At 37.5% G+C, this 21,463-nt stretch overlaps 4 protein-coding genes across 12 annotated transcripts in view; 2 read left to right on the forward strand and 2 right to left on the reverse strand.

Moving 5' to 3' along the window:
• mtif3 (mitochondrial translational initiation factor 3) lies at positions 1-10,770 on the reverse strand. Of its 6 annotated transcripts, none has more exons than XM_028604417.1 (5): positions 4,984-5,143; positions 4,836-4,871; positions 3,477-3,926; positions 2,134-2,285; positions 1-446 (listed from the first exon to the last, which is right to left on the reverse strand). In XM_028604417.1, the coding sequence occupies exons 1-5, from the start codon at positions 5,057-5,059 to the stop codon at positions 192-194; spliced, it is 969 nt and encodes a 322-aa protein (XP_028460218.1). In that variant the 5' UTR covers positions 5,060-5,143; the 3' UTR covers positions 1-191. The 6 variants fall into 6 exon arrangements, with proteins under 6 accessions (XP_028460218.1, XP_028460224.1, XP_028460220.1 ...); XM_028604423.1 differs by having other exon boundaries at positions 3,477-3,939; positions 4,984-5,035; XM_028604419.1 differs by lacking the exons at positions 4,836-4,871; positions 4,984-5,143 and adding an exon at positions 10,693-10,770 and having other exon boundaries at positions 3,477-3,939.
• LOC114572694 (adhesion G-protein coupled receptor G2) lies at positions 10,375-19,283 on the forward strand. Of its 3 annotated transcripts, none has more exons than XM_028604414.1 (11): positions 10,375-10,543; positions 11,194-11,356; positions 12,089-12,220; positions 12,316-12,426; positions 12,531-12,567; positions 13,408-13,508; positions 13,706-13,827; positions 15,869-16,137; positions 16,242-16,335; positions 16,424-16,701; positions 17,956-19,283. In XM_028604414.1, exons 2-11 carry the CDS (start codon positions 11,201-11,203, stop codon positions 18,108-18,110), a joined length of 1,455 nt encoding a protein of 484 aa, XP_028460215.1. In that variant the 5' UTR covers positions 10,375-10,543; positions 11,194-11,200; the 3' UTR covers positions 18,111-19,283. The 3 variants fall into 3 exon arrangements, with proteins under 3 accessions (XP_028460215.1, XP_028460217.1, XP_028460216.1); XM_028604416.1 differs by lacking the exon at positions 10,375-10,543 and adding an exon at positions 10,572-10,598; XM_028604415.1 differs by lacking the exon at positions 10,375-10,543 and adding an exon at positions 10,937-11,038.
• knstrn (kinetochore localized astrin (SPAG5) binding protein) lies at positions 18,588-20,954 on the reverse strand. 2 transcript variants are annotated; one of them, XM_028604425.1, is made up of 9 exons: positions 20,673-20,954; positions 20,247-20,295; positions 19,997-20,132; positions 19,884-19,913; positions 19,695-19,794; positions 19,445-19,559; positions 19,285-19,346; positions 18,942-19,016; positions 18,588-18,829 (listed from the first exon to the last, which is right to left on the reverse strand). In XM_028604425.1, exons 2-9 carry the CDS (start codon positions 20,266-20,268, stop codon positions 18,701-18,703), a joined length of 669 nt encoding a protein of 222 aa, XP_028460226.1. In that variant the 5' UTR covers positions 20,269-20,295; positions 20,673-20,954; the 3' UTR covers positions 18,588-18,700. The 2 variants fall into 2 exon arrangements, with proteins under 2 accessions (XP_028460226.1, XP_028460225.1); XM_028604424.1 differs by having other exon boundaries at positions 20,247-20,338; positions 20,673-20,951.
• knl1 (kinetochore scaffold 1) overlaps positions 20,797-21,463 on the forward strand; it is a 20,669-nt gene continuing 20,002 nt past the window's right edge. The window contains exon 1 of the mRNA XM_028604413.1: positions 20,797-20,818. The gene's annotated coding sequence lies outside the window, so the exon portion shown is untranslated. The remainder of the gene's footprint in view (positions 20,819-21,463) is intronic.

Raw genomic sequence — 21,463 nt, forward strand, 5'->3', positions numbered from 1 at the left:
AACGTTTTGGGACTAGTGTATCTCTGCCACCGTTAAAACTTTCAGAGGACTAATGGTAAGTCCATTTTGCTGGATGCATCATTATTATACACCAAGCTTTATTAAATACACTACAAGTTGACACCAAAATGTGAGATTTTAGCAACAGACTTCAATTCGTTTTTTATGAGAATGTTTTATATTCCATGGGATCACTGCTGTATAGATCCTTCTGTTGTGTCCGAGTTGCTAACAGGAGGGATGGATGTTTTGCTCTCGGTGGCGTTCGAACTTGAGTCGTCAGACTGCGTAGCTGCGGCCATGTTCTTCCCTTTTTGTGACAGTTCCTTTGCTGAAGGTGGTCGGAGGATGCACATGGCTGCTTGACCGTCACGTATGGCTTTTGGCTTAGAAACAAATCCCACCATCACCTCCATTTGTTGCACTATCTGCTCCAGAGTTGTGTCCTGTAGAAAATTAAAAAAAAAATTGTTTTAGGACATTTTTGGGGGGGGATACATGCCTAATATGTGACCATGAAAATATATTTGTGTAGCCGGGTTAGCTCAGTTTATTCCTTGACGCAGAAGGTCCAGGGTTCGAGTCCGACCCGTGACAATTTCCTGGATGTCTTCCCCCTCTCTCTCCCCTTTCATATCTAGCTATCCTATCCATTAAAGGCGGAAATGTCCAAAAAATAATCTTAAAAAAAAAAAAAAAAAAGATATTTGTACAATTGCCCCTCATCCTCTTTGCCATTAAGGTAAAAGTCAACAGTGCTGTTAGGGAAAATGGCATCAAGGGAATGGGAGGATTACATTAACGGTTAAAAACCTCACCCACTAAACGTAACATCCACATGTGTCATAACATGTTACACAGCATGAATATACAACTATTCCATATTAGAGCCTGCACAACACTGGAGGCAAATTCTGATTTGATATTTGAAAGTGTTGAAAAAAAGTCTGATAAGCATGTCGAGTCTAATATTTGTTTTCTAACACAGGTTTTTTAAATTTGGTTATAGAATAGTGAATACCAACTTCCCAATAGTCTCTGATGGACAAACTATTTAATGTGGACACATTCCCGTGCAGCAATTTTATTTGTAAATTTCTGGCAGACATACATTAAATCTGTGATATCACGCATGCAGATGTTTCAATTGGGAATGCACAAGTCTAATGCTCATACACCGTTTTGAGTTGCAGTGGACGGAGTAGACAACAAAAGTATCATGTTTTCTGTCATGTGAATAGTTCTACTAACAGACATACAAAATGATTATTTGTTCAAAGAAGGTCATATGGATTTTATTTGGTCAACATTGTTTATGAATGTGATAAATTCTTGTATCCGCGTCTGCTGCATAACCAGACGTATTTTGTTGCAATTAACACAAATACTGAGTTTACTAACAATTGAATTTGCTGTTTATACTAATTTGTGAGTGTTTAGTCTATATCGACAGTGTTTCATTTCCGGGATTGTTCAGGTGCCGCCTGAAATTCCGCCAGATGTCCCTCATTTCGGCTGGATGTCTGTCACGTTCCGCTTTTTTCGTGTCGGCATTTTAAACTATGGTTAACTGCTCCTCAGATCTCTGCAGGGTAAATCCAGACAGCTAGCCTAGCTAGACTATCTGTCCAATCTGAGTTTTCTGTTTGCACGACTAAAACAACCTTTGAACGTACACACGTACCACCAGAACAAGTTCCCGTAGCGCATAGCACCGCCCAAGACGATAGTGATTGGTTTAAAGAAATGCCAGTAAACCAGAGCACGTTTTTCTCCCATCCCGGAATGCTGTGTGGACTAGCCAGACCCTCCTCCACAGCGCTGTGGAGGAAGGACTTGAGTGTTCTTTTTAGAAATTGAGAGGGGAGAGAGAGGGGGAATGACATGCAGTAAAGGACTGCAGGGTGGAGTCGAACCTGCGGCCGCTGCGTCGAAGAGCAAACCTCTATTTATGGGTGTGCAATCTACCAGGTGAGCTACCCAGGCGCCCAACTAGTGAGTGTTCTACTGTAGGTGCACCGGTATCCTTGGGGTGAAGGTGCTGACCATGTACCCTGCTGACCCCCCCCCTCCTTTTCTGTTATCTGTCTACAGTCATTATTTAATAAAAACAAAAAAAGGGGTTATTCTCACCAGGTTGACTGCAGGTCCGCCGCGCCCTGATCGCAAAGTAATTCTAACATGGTTCTTCTTCTCCAGCCAACTCTCCACTTGTTTCATCTTGGTTGAGAGATCATGAGCTGCGATGCCGGATGAAAAGGTGAGCTCCTTCACCTGCACGGGGGCTGTGGAGAGAACACATGTGTTACATTGTGTTACATTTAATTTCATAATACTGATGTCACTGAGATTATCAGGTTGCAAGGTAATGACTTACTTCAGAGTTAGATCCTTGTTTAAACAACAATTTTGACTAGATTAGATCCCAACTGAAAATGATTTAATCAATACCTCCAATAGCTAGAAGAATAGAAGAATCTGTATGCTCAACAGAACAGAGTGTAGCCTCGGTTATCAAGATTTTATTAAATGTATATTTCCTAAAATAAATTTACAGATTCAGATCTGGTTTGTTAGACAAAGAGTATGGTCTGCAAATTGCTTGTTTGTTATGTTTGTTTTATTTGGATCCCCATTAGCGTTAGCATAAGCTAGAAGCTAGTCTTACTGCGGTCCTGCGTTCTTTTTTTGTGACAATACAATTTACATCACATTAAACACAATACACACACATTAGACACTACTTCACATTACACAACATTTCACAAAATACCACTCATATATTTACAACATTACAAAAACAAAGAAAGAAAAAAGACATTACACTACTCTGAATGAATCTATTTTTAAAGAATAAGCGATATCAAAAAAGCCCATGTAACTGACTCACTACAAAGAATTAGTGGGTAATATTCTTTAAGATTTTATTTTTTATTTTTATGTTTTGTTCTTTAATATTATTTGGGAATAAGTTCCATTCACACATTGCTCTGTTTGTGACTGAATGTTGAATTGAATCTAGGTATTATAAACAGCTCCCAATCTGTGTACTATACATTTATTAACAACTTTAAAAAAATTAGGTGTTTCAAGTGACACAAAAGAGACAAAAGACTATTTGTTCAAGGTTGTGACGTATATCTAATAAAACAGTGGTTCCCAACCTTTTGGGCTTGTGGCCCTTTGAAATGAAAAACCTGCAACCTGCGACCCTAAAGTTTACTTCTATGAGCTGTGAGCATTTCAAGCAAAAAGTGATTTTTTAACCGTCTCAGATTGTTGAATTTGAATATCTTTTAGAGCCCCGAAGAAGTGAAACCTCCTGGTATTTAACAAGTAAAAAGCAAAGATATGAGAAATATATTTCTTTCTTCCCAACTTGTAAACCATCTTGTGACCCTGATCCTGACCCCCAGGCTGGGAACCAGTGTGTAAAACTAAAGGTCTAATGGGGTCCCTGCCAGGACAGCACATACCTGCTTTTGCTTTCTGCTTCTCCCGCAGTTTCAGTTGCTCTTCATGGATCTGTTTGCCGCTCATCAGCCGGTAGACAGGAGGATCTTTGCGTTCACTGAGCAGCACCAATTTGAGACCCTGCTCGTCCATGACTCTGATCACATCTGCGCGGTGCATGGTGCCCAAGTTCTCGCCTGTCTCGCTTATCACCTGTATCTCACGCTGCGGGATCTTACGGCCGACTGCGCTGATTGTGGCATGACCTCTGGGATCTGGCTTTTTTTTCTTTGGAGCGGCAGTCTGTTCTGTGTTGTCTACGCCAGTGGAGAATGGAGACCATCTCCAGGAGGAAGCAATGATGTTGGATCGTTCACTGCATATGGGGAATCTTGATGCTGGTGTCCAGTAGACACAGCTGCTGCCACCACACACAGCTCTCACTGTATGGCTCAGCATCCACCTCACACAACCTGCAGACATATCCTAGATATAAAAAAAATAATAATAATAAAAGGCAGTGGACAATTGAGCTGCCTAATGTGATTATGTGAAACAGCATACATCCAGAAAAGGCCACAATTGAAAACGAAATGTATATTATAGGTCTGTATATGACTCAAAAATGTATTTCCTTAAGTTCTCTCTCGCCTCTGTAGGTAATGTGAGTAATGTCTTGCAAGCCGATGTGGGTTGGGCACCTTTGGGTGTACTGTATGACACTAATATTCAGTCATATATATCATCTGACTCTACAGGGTAAGCAGACTTAAAATTATTTAATGGATGTTATGTTCATTTTCATCTCTGCATCATTAGTAGCATCTCGTTTGAAACTTATAAACATAATCCATCGACAGCCAGACAGTTGTGAAGTATTTTTCCACTTTCTTCAGCATCCAGCCAGACCAGCCTCCCTTTAAAACATCGGCCAATTAAAGTTCGCTTTTCCTATCTGTCACCGCACACACATGACAAATAAGACATGCTTCAAACCGTTAGGCTCCACTGTGTCCCTGGCATTCTGACAAGGAAACTAACAAGCGTCTGCAGTTAAACATTCTGACGGCAGTGCCCACTGCAAGCAGATTTTAAAAGCTAACATTTAATTACATGTTCAGTAAAGTTATGCCGAACTGACCAGCAAAACTCAACAATTCACCACATGCCTAGCGATAAATGCATTGTGTTGCACTGGGTGTGGAATTAACCTGTAACACATTAAACTGTAAGATTTTAAATGGGAGTCTGGTGTTGACCGAGAGAGACGGTTACAGCTATCTTGGCTGAGTTTTAGTGTAGACCTCACGTTGTGAAAACAATGTCATATTTGAATTTAATAAACTATCGGCCACTTTAAACAAGTTGTCCTAGATTATTACCTTGTTCTCCAATTAGCCTACACACGAAGGAAGTTCCTGGGTTTAAAACATGAATGCAGGCACAAATGGTCAAGTCAGAGATACACGCTAATCTTGCCAGTAAATAACTTCCCTAAATGTATCTTCTATTGTCGTGCTGTTTACTCACTGTACATCAATATTTCCACTATCTCAGGGTGACTGTTGTGGACTGTTGTGCCTTCTTCCGCCATGTACTTCTTCATTTACTTTGTGTCAGAACAGATGCAGCAAAACCACGACGCTGCCCTCTTCTGGACGAACAAGGAATGTACGTCGTTTCTCCATTAAAGGGTCAGTTCAGCCAAATTACAAAAAGGATAGACATTTTTCACAGCAGACATTTTGACTTGTCATAGTAGGAAAAGCACAGGTGTATTCAAAACCTTTACTGATGGCTGCATTCCACTTAGGACAGGCCCTGGTATTGTGCATGCTGACTCACTGAAATATTAAAATGTCTGTTGTGGAAAAAGGTCCATTGTGCTGACTCACTGAAATAGCTTACTGGGACACTTCATGGAATTGAGCCATAGTTAAGGTTATCAATTTCAGCTGTGATTTTATATGACAAGTGTCAAATGTCTGCTGTGAAAAAAGGTCCATATCATGTAGTTAAGTTCTAGTTTATTAGCCTAAATGTCTGTCTATTAGATATCTGTCTCCATTCTAATGCAATGGAGGCAAAAGTAATTTAAGTGGCTTAATTAGTAGCTGTAGTGTTTATTGCCAAGTAAGTAACACTTACAAGGAATTTGCCTTGGTGGTTGGTGCATATACATAACAAACAAACAAACATATTGAATATTAATATGAAATAAACAATAAATACAGAAACAAATATATACAAAATTGCTGTTTAACATGAGATAAAAGAGGCTGAATGGATTGAGTGCAGAATTTGCATTGGGCAGGTGCAAAGTCCAGGATGAGAGTGGTATTGTGGCTTCTCCTCTAACTTACTACAGACTAACTACTCCTCTAAGCGTTATGCAAAATGTTGAACTTTTCCTTAAAAGTAATGAAGCATGATCGGGACTAAGCTGGATGGTTTCTTTAATTTCCTGCCATTATATAGAAATATTGTTTGTTTTGTGTGTTGTTGTTTTTTCCTATGAAAGTTAGAAGTTATTTAAATGATCATATATCAGCTGGGTTTTTTTTTGTTAAATGAAAGGCATAATGTAGACGGCTGCAGAAAAGCGTGTACCACATAAGCCATGCAACAACAACAAAAATATTCTACATTAGACAGGAATTCCCATCTAAAAAAAACGTTATTGCTTGTATCTCTTGCAGATTGATGCTATACTGTAAATACCCCAACACATTTGCAAGCTCCAGCTCTGTTGGATATATTAGAAACCCATGAATTCATGTGGAATGTAAGGTCAAACTTCCTTGTGATCATTGAAAGAAAAATGATTAGGTATTCTTGAGGAGGTTTTTGTCAAAGGTTATTTGGTACTGGTACTAAGCAGAAAATATTGTTGTTCACACAAGCAGTACTACACAACAACCCCCATTCATTCCTTGAATTTGGTTACATACATCATCCATAGATATTCATCTAAGCACAATGTTCTTTTGGTTATTTTGCATAGGCACAAGGTCATTTTCAGGAACTGTGAATTTGCAAAACAAAATTCATCCAGCGGCAAGCTATGCAAAGTCAGTTAGAAAACATCTTCATCTGGCCAAAAGGTTCAGTTCATTTTGTTTAGTGCTGCTGTTCACTGCTTGTACGTTCTATCAGAGAAAGGTAAGAATTAAAATACTTTTGGCTGATAATCTGCAATAGAAAAGTACTTTGGAATAATACTTGTTATTCATCTACTGTAGCAGTGAATGGGTGACACATCCTGAATGAGACTTAATGTCATAAAAAGAACATGGGCTGGATTACTTGGGTTTCGTTTGTGGGCCTTCTGTGGATTTATCCAGTTTGTAAGTAGACACAATCTCCAAATACTAGTCTAGTAGCCTGCACATATCACATGGCATGTGATATATTGTTCTTTTAAGAAATGACATTTTTGAGCATTAAAATAAGGGTACTGACATTCCTTTTGTTTAACTTATGATCTGATTTGATTAAGGTCATTTAGCCATGAAGACCTCCAATGACCTGAACAAATGTCTGACGACCAATAAGACCAATTTTGTTGTTGCTGATAACTTCAATGGCTTCATCACTGCAAAAAAACATTCGAATCTGTGTGAGTCCAAACTATAATGAACGTTTTAATTACAGTAGTTGTTGATTTTTGCTTGGGAACAAAACATCATGCTAAGTCCGGGAGGAAGGGTGCACCTTTACAGATATATAATAGTATTTATGTTTTTAGAATTATAAAGTACTGTGGGACAGTAATATATTTTTGACATCCCTTTGATTAAAGCCAGGTCTAAATTCCGGTTTAATTTTGTTGACTTATTAGAGTCAAAAAGAGAGTTTTATAGAGGGAGTTTTGGATATATCTTTTTGTCACTCCATAAAACACATTTAGGTATAAAATGTTGTATGAATTACGCTATGAATTATATTTGACAAACTCCTCCAGAGTATAAATAGAAAACTGCAAAGCCTTTAAAGATGTGTATTGTAGAGATACATTTTGCAAGACACTACAGGTGATACTATTAAATCAATATTTAACTAAGACCTTTCACCATGAAACCTCCCCAGTTGATTACTTACATCAAGACAATACTTCTTTGTATTACAAGATTTATAATGAGGCATTATCTAATACTAGCTTGGTGAATTTAGGAGAAATTTACAGACACAAATAGACACAGTGTAGTAAAATAAACACCTAAATGTGTATTTTTATTATTTTCTTTCCACTAGTCTGAAAGAAGACATGTTATGGATGCAAAATTGCCAAAACAATCTCAAAATTGACAAGTGCATTAATAAAAAAAAAAAAAAACTGTGTCTTGCCTTAAAGGTTAACTTATTGCTATAGGTCCCTCCTAAATGCAAATGAGTTTCCCCTTTCTTCCCTGTGCTTCTTTACCTGTACAAGTATAGGTAGCTGGTAAGTATTTAATTGGTACCCTGTATTTACAAAATATTTACACTGTAATTTTTTGGGCAGTACTTTAAGTATTAGCGAACAATTATCTTGTCTCATCCCTCAATAAGGACAGGCATTATGAGTGCGGCTGTAAATAAATTAGACTTCAGACGTGCTTTGATGACAGTTTGTACAAACTAAGTTGTTTCGAGCATGCCCCAGCCTTTAGCTGTGCACTACACTGGTAACCTGTACTCAGTGTATCTGTTTCTCTCTCAGTGCATACTGGGAAGGGCTCCAACCCCCCCCATGAGCCCTCAGTCTAAACTTTATGACGAGGTTAAATTCCTTGTGCATCCATTAAACTAAGTATGGAGATTCAGATTGTATTTTTTGTAGATATTACATTTTATTTGTGAATAATTCTGCTTTTGGGTTACTGCTGTAAAATATTGTGTGAAAGTATGCAAGAAATTATTAGAAGAATATTATGAAATTACCATGTGACATAAAAATACTACATTCTTTACCTCTCAGCAGCAGGTTGCATAGTGTTTCTGCAGAAAAATGCAACTCGACAACTTAAGTTTAACCGTGAGTATATTTATATAACAAGAGTATAGAAATATAGTATACTTGTCACAGAATACTGGATTGTTTTAAACATTTACATCAGTATTTAAAACAAATAAAAAAATCTAACTGTGTTTCTGTTTTTAATTTACAGAAACCCAGGCGGTGGAGTGGCCTCAAATAATGGAACAAAATTGTTCTTATCTTGTGCTCATCTCAAAATGGCATATCAATAAGAATCTGTATCTGTATGTCCTGAAAGGGAGGTGCAATGCAAGTTTTTCAAACCTCAAAGGTAATATTACACTTTTCTTTTCAATTTTCAATGTTGAGCGCATCCCAAAATACATTCTATTCACCTTTACTGTATTTATTATCCAGTGCACCAGGGCAATACAGCTGTGTGTGTGTGTGTGTGTGTAAAACAGTTCTACTTTAAAGATACAAGTTGTCGATTTGTTTTTGTCAATATACATTTCTCTCATAATCCAGATCCATCGTATGTCTTCAATTGCACTCTCAGGGGTAAACCGACTTCTTATACAATTCACTTCTCATTTTGTGATTTAAAAACAGAGCTAATAAAAATATAATTACATCTGCACTTAACATAAGAAATTGAAAACTAATTGGCAATGATGACATCACGTCTCTTTTGGTCATTATGTATGTGTTAAACAATTAAACGTAGTCACATTTTGTCTTTTTTTACCATCCCTCATATAGTCAGCTACTTTTACTTCATCAATTCAATAAACCCAAATGAGTAATTTCAATAACATTGTTAAATCTTTCTAGATGTTTACTTTAGTATAGCTTTGTTCCTCTTGGCCTTTTATTTCTTCTTTACTGTGGATAGGAACTAGATTCTGACAATGTTTTCCATTAATAGATTCTTGCCAGATTAGATGTTTGGATACAGCGACTGTATGCCAAAACTCTGGGTTTGATAAAAACACCTGCAACAACAAAGGTGAGTTCCCTTCAGATAAATAAAGAATGAAAGTTGAAATGTTTCTTCTGTAGGCTCTCCAGACTATAATTTCTGTCTTTTTTTGCGCAATGTAATGCATATAATGCCTATGGACGATGGCTTTAAGTGGCACAAAGTGTTACATACCTTACCATATTTTACCTTACAGATGCTAGCTAATGCTTCAGATAAAACTCCTTTCCTTTCAGTTCCCCCGGTCAACGACAGGTACATCATCAGAGTAACAGCAACAAACAACAACTGTGTCAACTGTAACAATCCCGTGAAACAGCCCGATGAGAATATTCAGTTGAATGTAACAACTGACATTAAGAAAGGAGACAAACTTGACGCTGCCCAAGCTACGTAAGACATGCTCCATGAATTCATTAAAGGAAATTCAGTTGGAAATTTGGGGAAACATGCTTTTTATTCATTTTCTTGCAGAGAGTGAGAGGAGAAGATTAATACCACTGTAGAGCTTGTTCACACAGAGACTGGAAGATTGGAAGCATGGGGGAATAGCCTGGTTCTTTCCAATGGTTAAAAATCTGCCTTCCAACACCTCAGACGCTCACTAACCAACATGTTGTATCTTGTTTGTTTGATACACAAATAGAAATGTAAAAATGGCAATTTGCATGGAGACATCACAGTATCCTGGGAAGTCATAATCATACAAGATACAATGTGTTAATTAGTGAATTAACCTTTTTTTTTTTTTACTTTGGACAGTGGAAGAAGTAGCCTGGTTGACACCAGACCCTTCTCAGCTGTAACTGAGAGTGGGTCTGGGAAAGCTTCATTGACAATTCATTTCCAGAGGGGCGTCACCAACGGACGCCACTCAAATGCCTCTGGGCACATTGGATAGTCCTTCAACCAATCAGAGCAACGATCCGGGTGACGCTTTTCACATCCACTAAAAAAAAAATGTGATTTTGGTTTTTGGTGTCGTCCCTCCAAACCCTACTGTCTCCTTGCAGGTGTTGCATATTGCAAACTTGTTATCTTCTGCACACGCGCTGAAGAATTCCCAAACAGCTGATGTTGCAGGTTCATTCACGATGTTCCCGACATGTGGGAGAATAGCGCGGACACGCGCTTCACACCGCGAGCGGGTACGCGCCACACACGGTGGAAAAGTTTAGAGAAAGGAAAAAGAGACTGTGCTGTGTGCGTGTGTCTTTGAGAATTGTAACTCGTATAACTTATGGTGTCAGTTAATTGTAGCGTTGACCGGCATGAAATCGGCATATGTCACACTGACCTGCAATTCGCTGAGCACGTGAAGCACGGCTTCGGTAGCCGTCATGTTGAATGTTAACAAAAAGCTGCTCGCCGTCGCTGCGCTATCCTCGTCGCATAAAGCCCGCCTCAGCGGTTGTGATTGGTGTAAAGCCCGCCTCAGCGGTTGTGATTGGTGCCTCAATTTTGTGAACATTGGAAATGGGTTTGAATGGGCTCTTCGCCAGACTGACTTGCAGAGCAAATCTCAAATTTGCCGGAAGTTCGTCAGGGTTTACCCAGGCTATGCAAGAAGCCTTTTTCCCCATTTTTCCAGTCTTTAAGCTAAGCTAAGCTAATTACCTCCCTGCTCAAGCTCTGACAACTCCGTAATAGTTTGAACTTTTCCTTTGAACGTTTAAGAATTAACACATGTATTAGGCATTTAAACATGCTTTTCATAATGTATTAATATTTTGACCATAAAACAATGTGTATATACTCTTATATTGTAAATGTAGCCTATTGAATATTCTGTCAACAGTAAAATCATGGACAAAGTGTCCGACCTGGTCACATCCATGACGGGGTCTTCAGCTGCAGTGACTGTGGCAGAAGGAGTTACGGGTGTCGTAGTGAGAGAAACAAAGCCCGCGGACGTACAGGATGTCTTCATTGCTTACAGGTCTCCAAATGACAGCATGAGTGTGGGTGAACTTTTATTTGTGCTGTGTATAGACTTGGATGTGATGATTGTCTCAGCCACTTGCTAACTTGAGAGTGATTAAGTATTGGTCTTTAGGGATATGCTATCCAGCCATTTTCTCCGATTTGCTATCTGTCCAAGAGTGAGGTGAAATGATCAAAACCAATCTAGCCTTAACAGAAAGACTGCAGAAAGAGGCAGGGGGTAGGCCTATTACTCCTGTCTCCGTCAAACAATATTCTTACTAATTAATGTTGTGTCATGCTGTTAAATCTGTTCACATGTAACAAGACTGAGGCTGCCGCCATGCTAGCAGCTCTGTGCTAAAATGCTAATGTTTAATAGGTAAAATGTATACCATGTTCACCATCATTTTGTAGTGTAGCGTGTTAGCATGCTAACTTTTGCTAATTAGCATTAAACACAAAAAACGAAAAACCGCTGAGGCTGATGGGAAGATAGATACCACATGAAAGATCAAAACCAACAATGTGTTAGTGCTTCCCTCAATACTTTCCAACTTACTTAATCTGTTTGTAAAGATGGAAATCTTTAAAAGTAGGTCAGAAAGTTTTGTTTCATTATTTAAAAAAGTAGTTTCCTAAATAAAAAAAATACCAAGTAATTTCCTGGATTATAGTTAGACCCTGTAAACGTGAATAGTTTCATAATTCTTTAAAACTGTACTGTACATGATTTTGTACATAGAAACCTGTTGTGCTCTTCCCTGCAGATTATTGAAAACGAAGAGACTCTGGCTACATTTTCAAGATCTGTCACAGTGTCAAAAGAAGCGTTCGTTAAAGCTCGTTCGAATGTTACCATACCATTTGCAGGTGTTATCCGATTCCTCAATCTGGCTTCGGTAAGAAAAATATCTCAAATTGACCTTCAATGATACAGTAGATGCTTACATATTGGATCATGTTACTATTTTGTATTTGTTCGATTTTTTTTCAGGATATGAAGAACAGCACTGTTTTAGGTAATGAGGTTTTAGCTGTTGAAATGGGAACCACTATCACCAATCTCACAGACAAAATGCAGATACATTTTTGGAACATGACATACGTAAGTAAAAAAAGAAATATAATTTTATTATCCAAAATGTTATTATCCAAATTTTATTATCCAACAGCAGATTTGTTTTAATGCATACGTTGTTTTGTTTACAGACAGGAATTCCATCTTGTCATTCATGGAATGGTGAAGGTATTTTTCCCCCCACTTGCCAATTTGCATGTTGATATAAGAAATCCCTCAAAGCTTTGTAACTTTCTCTCTAATGTTTTATTTGTCATTGTCTTACATGCAAATTAATGTTAGTGTAAAAAGGTTGTTCCTCTGAAGCCTAGAATATACCTTTTTCACAGGCAGGTGTAAATAATTAAATGAATGATGGCTGAACTTGCAAGATAAACCGCAATAGGCATCACTATTAGGACACCTAAATCCATATTGAAGGGGCACTGCACAAGGCTGCAAACATTTTTATCAAGCTTCGCTGGTGGACAAAGCCTAATCTGCTTTCTGGGGTGCATGGGTGTGTGCGTGCGTGCATGTTCTATACATGTTTTGTATATATTTTACTCTGTTTAATTGTACAAATTGTGCACTGGTGTTAACAGTAAATACCTGTAATCTGTAACATTCACCGATGGCGCTGTAATATTATCATTTTCTCCAAGAATGCATTGCCATTTACAGTATGATCCTGTATAACATTAAAACAGTAAGATACTGCTAGACTTTAGCAGTAAATTTACAGCAAAGGTCTAGTCAGTCCTTACTGCTGTGGCCAACCACATTCTCTACCCTCTTTACTGTCATATCAAATAAAGGCCAAAAAAGACCAAAAATAATCTTTAAAAATGAAGAAGAAGAAATGTATTACTCTCATCAGGAGTACAAAACCTCTAACCAGCAAAATTCTGGCTGACATTGGGGGAAATGAGATTAAACCTGACTGACTGGAGCGTGTTGTTGTTTCTCACTCAAATGCACTCCAATTTCAGCTCTGCACGACTTGCATGTTCTGTTTCTGTCTTCTAGGGAGTCAACCAAACTGGACTGATGACGGATGTCTGACAAGACATGATGGACAGAACATTTTATGCGAGTGTTCGCATTTGACATTTTTTGCTGTCCTAATGGCGAGTTTTACGTCTTTTGTAATAGTATCATGACAAACTAACAGTGGAATACAAATATGTAGACATTCCTCTGTATAACCCATCTTGATTGCTACTTAATTTTTTATTTCCCCCCTCCGTAATGAAATTCATCATAAACCATCCTGATTACCAATGCCAATCCCTGTGATAAAGTATTCAATTTTTGCTTTTTGCAGAGTCCTCTTAATGAAACCATATCTACTTCTGACCTGAACAACCTCACCATCATCACCCAAGTTGGCTGTGGCTTGTCCATGTTCTTCCTCTGCATAGTCCTTTTCATGCACTTCCTGCTGAGGTAATTATAACATGTCTGCATAATTAGTTTCAGATTAAATAGTTTTTTTTTCCACACAAGAAACTTCCAGGAAATTATCAGGAAATTACGCCCACGTAGAATAAAGTGTTACCTTTATTTCATAGTAAAGGTCTACATGCTCTTTCAGAATCTTCACATGTTGGAATAATATTCTGTGGTAGAATTTCTAAATCATTTATATATTAAGTAATTGTTGGTTGGCCAAAAATGAGTCCAATTTAAATATAGTTTTAAAAAAACTGGACTTAACTAAATAATATCCACCGTTTTTAACTAAAGACCTGTTAAAATATTGTCATGGAGAGATAGGAGTAATCAGGTGATTTGCAAAGAAAGTTTGGTTGTAATCACAATTAGTAAAAACAGAGTTAACAAATAAAAAGAGATCAAGGCGGTAAAAATCAGTTCCCTGTTACCACCATGTTTTTCTGAATCGTTGACACACAGATGCTTAAGTCTTAAAGTGCTCATATTATGCTGTTTCCTTTTCCTTTATTGTGTTATATATCTTTTTTGTGCGTGTAATAGGTTTACAAAGTGAAAAAGCCCAAAGTCCACCCCAAAGGGACTTACCATCTCCAACAGAAAACACTGTTCACAAACTACTCCAAACAGCTCTATTGTAGTCCAGCCTTTACTTCAGAAACAAACGTGTCACTTTGTAACACACGTTATAATGCTCGCCTAGCTGCTAGCGTGGCACGCCCTCATACTCTGCTTCTGATCAGCTAACAGTTCTTAGCTAGGTACTGTGCATGTGCAACTCCCAACACAGATGGGATAGAAGTGAGATTCCTCACTCTGTAGCTAAAACAGAGAGCTCAACACACAGGGTGAAAAGAGGAGCTGCAGCAATGTGCAGTACACACTGCACACTGGTGTTTTTTGAAAATCAAACCATGTAAACCTATTCTGATATAACCTCTAAATACAATTATGAATCTGGAAATGAGCATAATATGAGCACTTTAATATTAACTTTGTATCTCTATTGCAAAGTTTATACTATACAAGTAAACGAAAAAACATCTCTGGTCAATACTTGTTTTGTTTCGCTGTGGTTAATGTAGAGAAAGTTTATGTAAATAATCCTTACTTTCCAGAACAGCAGAACACTGTGGTAGGTTATTTTAAACATTCACAGTAGGGAAATGAGACTGTTGAATAGTTGCTTCATTGGAAGAGTGCTATGGAAATAACTGTTACGTACCCAGTGAATGCCTTATCAAAATAAAAAATCCCATCTGTCTTTTTCCATACTGCCTATGATTACGGGGATGATTTAAGGCCACTGCTACGCCAATGAAGTGATGATAAGCTTATGTATACAAATATACATACAATCATATAATATGTAAATATTACTTATAGGACCCGAGTTTAGGAGTTTGCATTTTATACGCCTTATGCATATAACACTGCATCAAAGGATGAATTTGACGTGAAATCTGTTGCAAGGTGTTACAAGTGCATTATCAATAGACTTCTGTGATCATAATTAGATCACAAGACTAACATCAGCTCGCTCCTTTTCCATTAATATCATACCACTGTATCAAATAATGAGACAATTATAAATTGCAAAGACTAAAGAGGTGGAGGAAGTAATTAGTGTCTTTACTTTAGCTTCACTGTAAATCAATCACAAGTTAAAGTGCTGCATAAATAAAATAGTAGAAGTGGAGTACAAGTACAATACCGGAGTAAGGTATTGTGTAGTTGAGTAAAGTGTCATGAAATGTAAATAATCAAGTAAAGTACCTCAAAGGCCTTGAATTTACAATTATATAAAGCAGAAAAAAGCAGAACATTACCATGTTTGAAAAGCTGTTACCAGTGAATTTTGCAATATATGAGTTAAACAATGTACTAATTATCAAATCCATATTATGTCATTCAACTAAATGCCTGATTCTTTGTTCAAAATATGATACTTTGTCTATTTACAATCATTAAGGTATGGGCACCCAAAAGAAAAAATATAACATAGCATGACTTCTCTGTTCATCTCTCCTAACAGGAGGACCAAGGCCAGCAATGCCACAAGGATTCTCATCCACCTGGTTTCAGCCATGTTCCTGCTTAACTTCACTTTCCTAATCAATAACGTTGTGGCAAATCTGAATAGCTCTGTGGGTTGTAAGATCATGGCGGCTCTCATGCACTACTTCATGTTGGCCACTTTCACTTGGTTTGCTGTGCAGGCCTTCCACCTCTGCTTGCAGATATACACCGGGGGCCAGATTGTAATCCATCGCTACATACTCAAAGTCTCCATTGTCAGTTGGTGTGAGTACAGTACACGTCATTATTTCCTGCTGTTTGATCTGAATGCGGACATGACATTTGAAAGTCTGTGTGTGGTTGGTCAATTTTCTTTTTTCCATTCACAGTACTACCAAGTGTAGTCGGGATTGTACTGCTCATTTTAGGAAAATATGGTGAACAAGTCATTCACACTAGTGACAGTCAACAAACCGTGGCCATGTGAGTCTGTGTATAACATATTTAATATATATAATCATACAATAGACACATTTCCTGTCCTTTACTGACATGTCTTTCTGTTCAAAAGGTGCTGGATAACAGACAATTTGGTGCACTACGTTGTTAACATAGGCTACTATGTGGTGGTCTTCATCTTCACCTTCACTACCTTCATCATCATACTGTCCTGGCTGTTCTTTCTCAAGAGAACAAGAACCGGACAAACGAGCACACATGGCAAAAAGATTGTAACCATCCTGGGACTCTGTTGCATGCTGGGTATCACTTGGGGTTTTGCCTTCTTCGCCTACGGTGCCCTCCGGATCCCTTCCTACTACATTTTCACAGTCCTCAATTCTTTCCAAGGTTTCCACAATTGTGATAATAATTTTGAAATGTATTAATCTGTATCTTTTTAAATAACTTAATCCCATTTTTTTAACTCACTGCTCATGTAAGTACATTTTTACTCACTGGATAATTAATATCTTCATACAGATTATCTTATTCAGTGTATGTCAAATATATGTATGTATTTACACTCAGTGGCCACTTTGAGGTACACCTGTACAATCCAATACAACTGTTTTCTGCAGTTAAGTTTACTTTTATGATGCTTATAATGTTCAGGCTTTTTTGACACTGGAGGTGTTATTGCATTATATTTTTTTGCATTGAGGTCATAGTTAGTGGTGGTATTGTACTGGACTGCATTATACTGAGGTGTTTCTAATATTCTGCTCCCCCCCCCCTCCCCTCATGTATAGGAATGGGGGGGGGGCACAAAAAATAGAAACACCTCAATATGATTTTGTCAATTACAACACAATCGCAAACTACAACTTCAACACATAATTTACACATTCCCGACAATGTCAAGAAAAACTGATCATAATCTTCGTCAGGGTAGAATTTATGGCAGAGCTTTTGCATTTAATTGCATTAGATTGTACAGGTTTACCTAATAAATTGGACACTGAGTGTAAATGTGCATTTGTATGCGAAAGGGATCACTCATAGTGACAAACAGTTATTTTTCACCTGAATCTGCCATAATTTATGGTTTGCAACTTTACTGTTTTGGTTGACTCTTAAAGCTCTCAATAGCATCATTTCTGGCTGCAGCTGGCAGATGTTTTAACAAAATGCTCTCGTTAATTCAGTTTGCTACCTGCTCAGCACCAAACGGCAGACGGATAAAAAAAAGAGACTAGCTTGTAAAAAATAATGTAGCGCTTAGCAGCTTTAGGGGAAAGAATGTGAACATTGGACTTAATTCACAAGGTAGCCAGAGACACAACTCCAAGTGAATGTTAATGTTGCTCTGTATCTCCTTGATGTGTAAAAATGAATGCAGGGTAACTAATGGGGGCACAAAAGCACAATACTTTTGATGGCAAAAAACATGTGATGGCTACAGCAGTATTATTCCACCACTAACTGCATTTAAACCTGAGAAGCAAATTAAGGCATATTCAATGAGAGTAAAAGGATGGATAACTGTGAAAATAAAACCCAACTACATGAGCAATGAGTTTAAACCAGCAATTAACTAAAAATGCATTATATTTCCTAGGCTCAAACTGTCCCTATGAGTGACCATCTGTCTTTGCCCGGCAGGTTTCTTCCTGTTCATCTACTACTATAACACCAGCCACACAGGAGAAATAAGCAGCAGTGCGAGTGGGCAGAAAAACTCAAACAGCACCAAGACTATTAAAACCAGCCTGAGCAGCTTTGAGAACCCCTACACCGATCCGCCAGAAAAGAAATAAAAATCCCTGAAAGCCAAATGGAGACCAAAGAGCGATGAAAAAGGTCAGCTTGAAGTAACTTGAGACTACAAGCAAGTACTAAAAATTAACTGTTTTATGACTTTGTAAAATGTATCTTTCCTGACATGATAGTGTGTATAGGGAAATTGCTTCAATACTACATATTACTCCTTGTTTAGGTTCTTAGATCAGAATTTGGTTTGAACAATTTCATTCAGTAAGGATCATAAAAGGGTGTGTCATGCGGTTTAATTAATGACTTTGAGACCTTTTGTAATGCAAAAGTTAATTGTAATTATGACAGATTTTTTAAACTGAATGCTTTTGAATGATTAAGTACTTGTTCAGGGCCCTCTGATCTTCCACATATATACAAAATATCTATAGTTGTGGATAGACTAGCACCTGTTCCACCCATTAGAACTTGCAGTGTTTAAAAGCACATTTTAACGCTTCAAAATATGAAAAGATGGAACGTGAGGAAATAAGAATCCTTTATTTAGTTACACAAACCTTAAAACATACATTATGTATCATACACTATTTATTTTTTTTAAAACTCATTTTAAGTTGGGAAATTATTATTACTTCTACAACAAGAGAGCTTCTGCTTCCTTGAGAGCTTGTTCCATTTCGGCAGCCTCCAGGGAAAAGTTCTCCCTTTCCTGCTTCATATGTTGCCGTGCTTTAGCGAGTTCTGTCATTGTTGCTTGGATTTCCTATAAGTGTGTAAAATGAGGAACATTTAAAAAACACACTCCAACATCCCTTAAATTTACTAAAAGAAATAGCAAAGTTACATTAGCCAATATACAAAGGAGTGTGACTCACCTCTAGCCGAGCCCGTTGCTGTGATGCAGTGTCTCCAAACGCTTTTAATTGATTCAGCAGGTCTGTGGAGACACTCTGAAATGGAGACAATAAAATATGTGTTTAATAGTTGGCACTGCCTATGATAGCCAAAAGACTGTAACCCTTTGTGTAGGATTCAAGTATAGTCTATATTTAAATTTTAAAACAAGTAACATTTGTCACTTGTCTTTAATTGTGTGGTTATGTGGCATATAACAAGTGCATGTTTGTAGTTATTTGTGTGTTTGATAAAGCATATGATAAATAAAAGATGACTGTGCTTATAACAGTAAATAAGTAAACTGAAATAAAATGTACGCACCATAACTTCTTTTCTTTGATCTTCATTGTTTCGTGAAGCTTCTCCAACCATTTTTCCTAAAACTAAAAACAATGTTTTCCATCAAGCAACAACTGAACTTAAGCCAAGAGAAAAAAAAAAAAAAAAAACAATGAAAATGAAAATGGGGTTACATATTCACCTGGGTCTATATTGGCTGAAACAAGGAGTATGTGACAGTCCTTCAGGTTTTTCTGTACCTCTGTATTCTCTTTTTGAAGGTCCCTGTACTGCAGCTCCAACTCAGCTACTCTTTGCTGCAATATAACAAGGAAAGAAATTATGTAAAATTGCAGTGGACAACAAAGACAAGTGAACATCTGCCAGGAGGAGTATAAACAAAAATACTTTGTTACAATCCCACACATTTTTATCAAAATCCATCCCTGCACCTGTGTCTCTGTGAGATTTTTCTGCAGCTCCTCATTGGTAGCCATCAGATGCTGATTTTGCTCCTTGAGCTCTGCCTGTTGCCCATACCTGTTGGAGATCCTACAGACAGGTGCAACATAAAGTTGTGAAAAAAAAGAAAAGGCTAAAGCCCACAATATGTTCAGGATATGCAATAAAATATGTCTTACCCTTTGTGAACCTTTGAAGCAAAAACATGTCTGGAAGACAAAAGTGAAAAATGCTATTCAATAACGTTAACTGTAAAGCAAACAGAGTATAGTGTTGATTAGAAATGTCTTACTTTGGCACGTTTTCATTTTGAGGTTTAAGAATGCCATCTGATTTTTGGGCAGCATTTGCTGATGCAGATACAGTTGCTGTGTCTCTGGATTCAGGTTTATGACCGCTTTTTTTCGTTCCTGCAGGTAACTGCATACCTGGAAAACAGAATATTGTTAATCAGACATCAGGTTTGTTTGACTATATACAATTAAAATACACATTAATATAAATCACCAATAATGCGCCAAAAATACAGCTAATATGCTCACCTCTTGGGATTTTTGAAGACATTGCTCAATTTGCTGACAATCTGTTGTGCTGTTAATACAATGCCAGAAAGTCAAACAATCCCCAAAGGAACCTGTATGAAGAAATCATCTGATTTACTATAGTTTAGTCATTCCTGGAAATCTTTACTGAACCAGCAGCTGTTTAACTACAATTTCAAATATGTTCTGTTTATGGGTATTCTAAAGATTCAAGAGTTTAATCATGGATTACCGAACCCTATATATGTGATATTACGCGGAACATAAAAATGGACGGATTTTGAATGGAGTTTGGTGCTTCTTTCCAAATAAAGTAACATATCAAGCGTCTAATCAGCTGATCTTAGGTGCTAGTTAAACGTTCAACATACCTGAAACATACAAATACGTGTGAAATGGTTCAATAACACAACATCAACTACCTACCTTTATGGATAAGTTGAATGCGACGAGATTTGTCAACAGTCAAAACCGAGCCTTAATTTAAAAACGTCCCGCCCTCTATGATCAATTCCGGTTTAAATACGCTATTTCCTGTATGAAAAAAACTACGTTTCACTGGTCGTCAGGTGGTTTGTATTTCTTGATAAAGTCGAGCTATCGTATTTATTCTTTTTTGTGTGTGGATATGTTGAGTTAACTTTACCAAAAATCCTCTAAACCGTCTCCGGCTTTACTGCACTTGCTAGCTAACTGAAGCCGCGGAATCGAGAAAGTAGAATAGTGGAATGCGCATGCGTGGAGGCGGCTAAATTCAAAACTAAAGACGTTAGCATTACATCTGACCGAGGCTCGTTGACGTTAGTTGGAGCTTGCATGTTCGCACATCGACCGAGCTAAAAATAAGCGACATGAAAAGTATTTTAAGTTAACGTAAATTAAAAAGAAAACAACCGTATCCGTCTTAAAACACGAGTAGCTAACTAAGCTCATTACAACTACAAGGTATGCGCCGTATTCTTCTTTGGTGTTCAGTTATTTTCATGTTCGTATTGTCAATGGCAGACAGACGTTAGCGTTAACTATGGTGAAATAAGTAATATTAACGTTAACGTTAACTACACTAAAATAAATGTTTTCATCCTTGCTAGCGAGGTCAGTTTGTTTTCTGTAATTAATTGAAATAGGAAGTAATTAAATATTTTGGAGGAGAGTTGTTTTGTTGACAAAAAGGAAATGCATATCCAGCTAGCTAGCGATAAGGTCTATTTGCTATT

This window comes from Perca flavescens, chromosome 18 (genome assembly GCF_004354835.1).
Source record: "Perca flavescens isolate YP-PL-M2 chromosome 18, PFLA_1.0, whole genome shotgun sequence".
Taxonomy (NCBI): domain Eukaryota; kingdom Metazoa; phylum Chordata; class Actinopteri; order Perciformes; family Percidae; genus Perca; species Perca flavescens.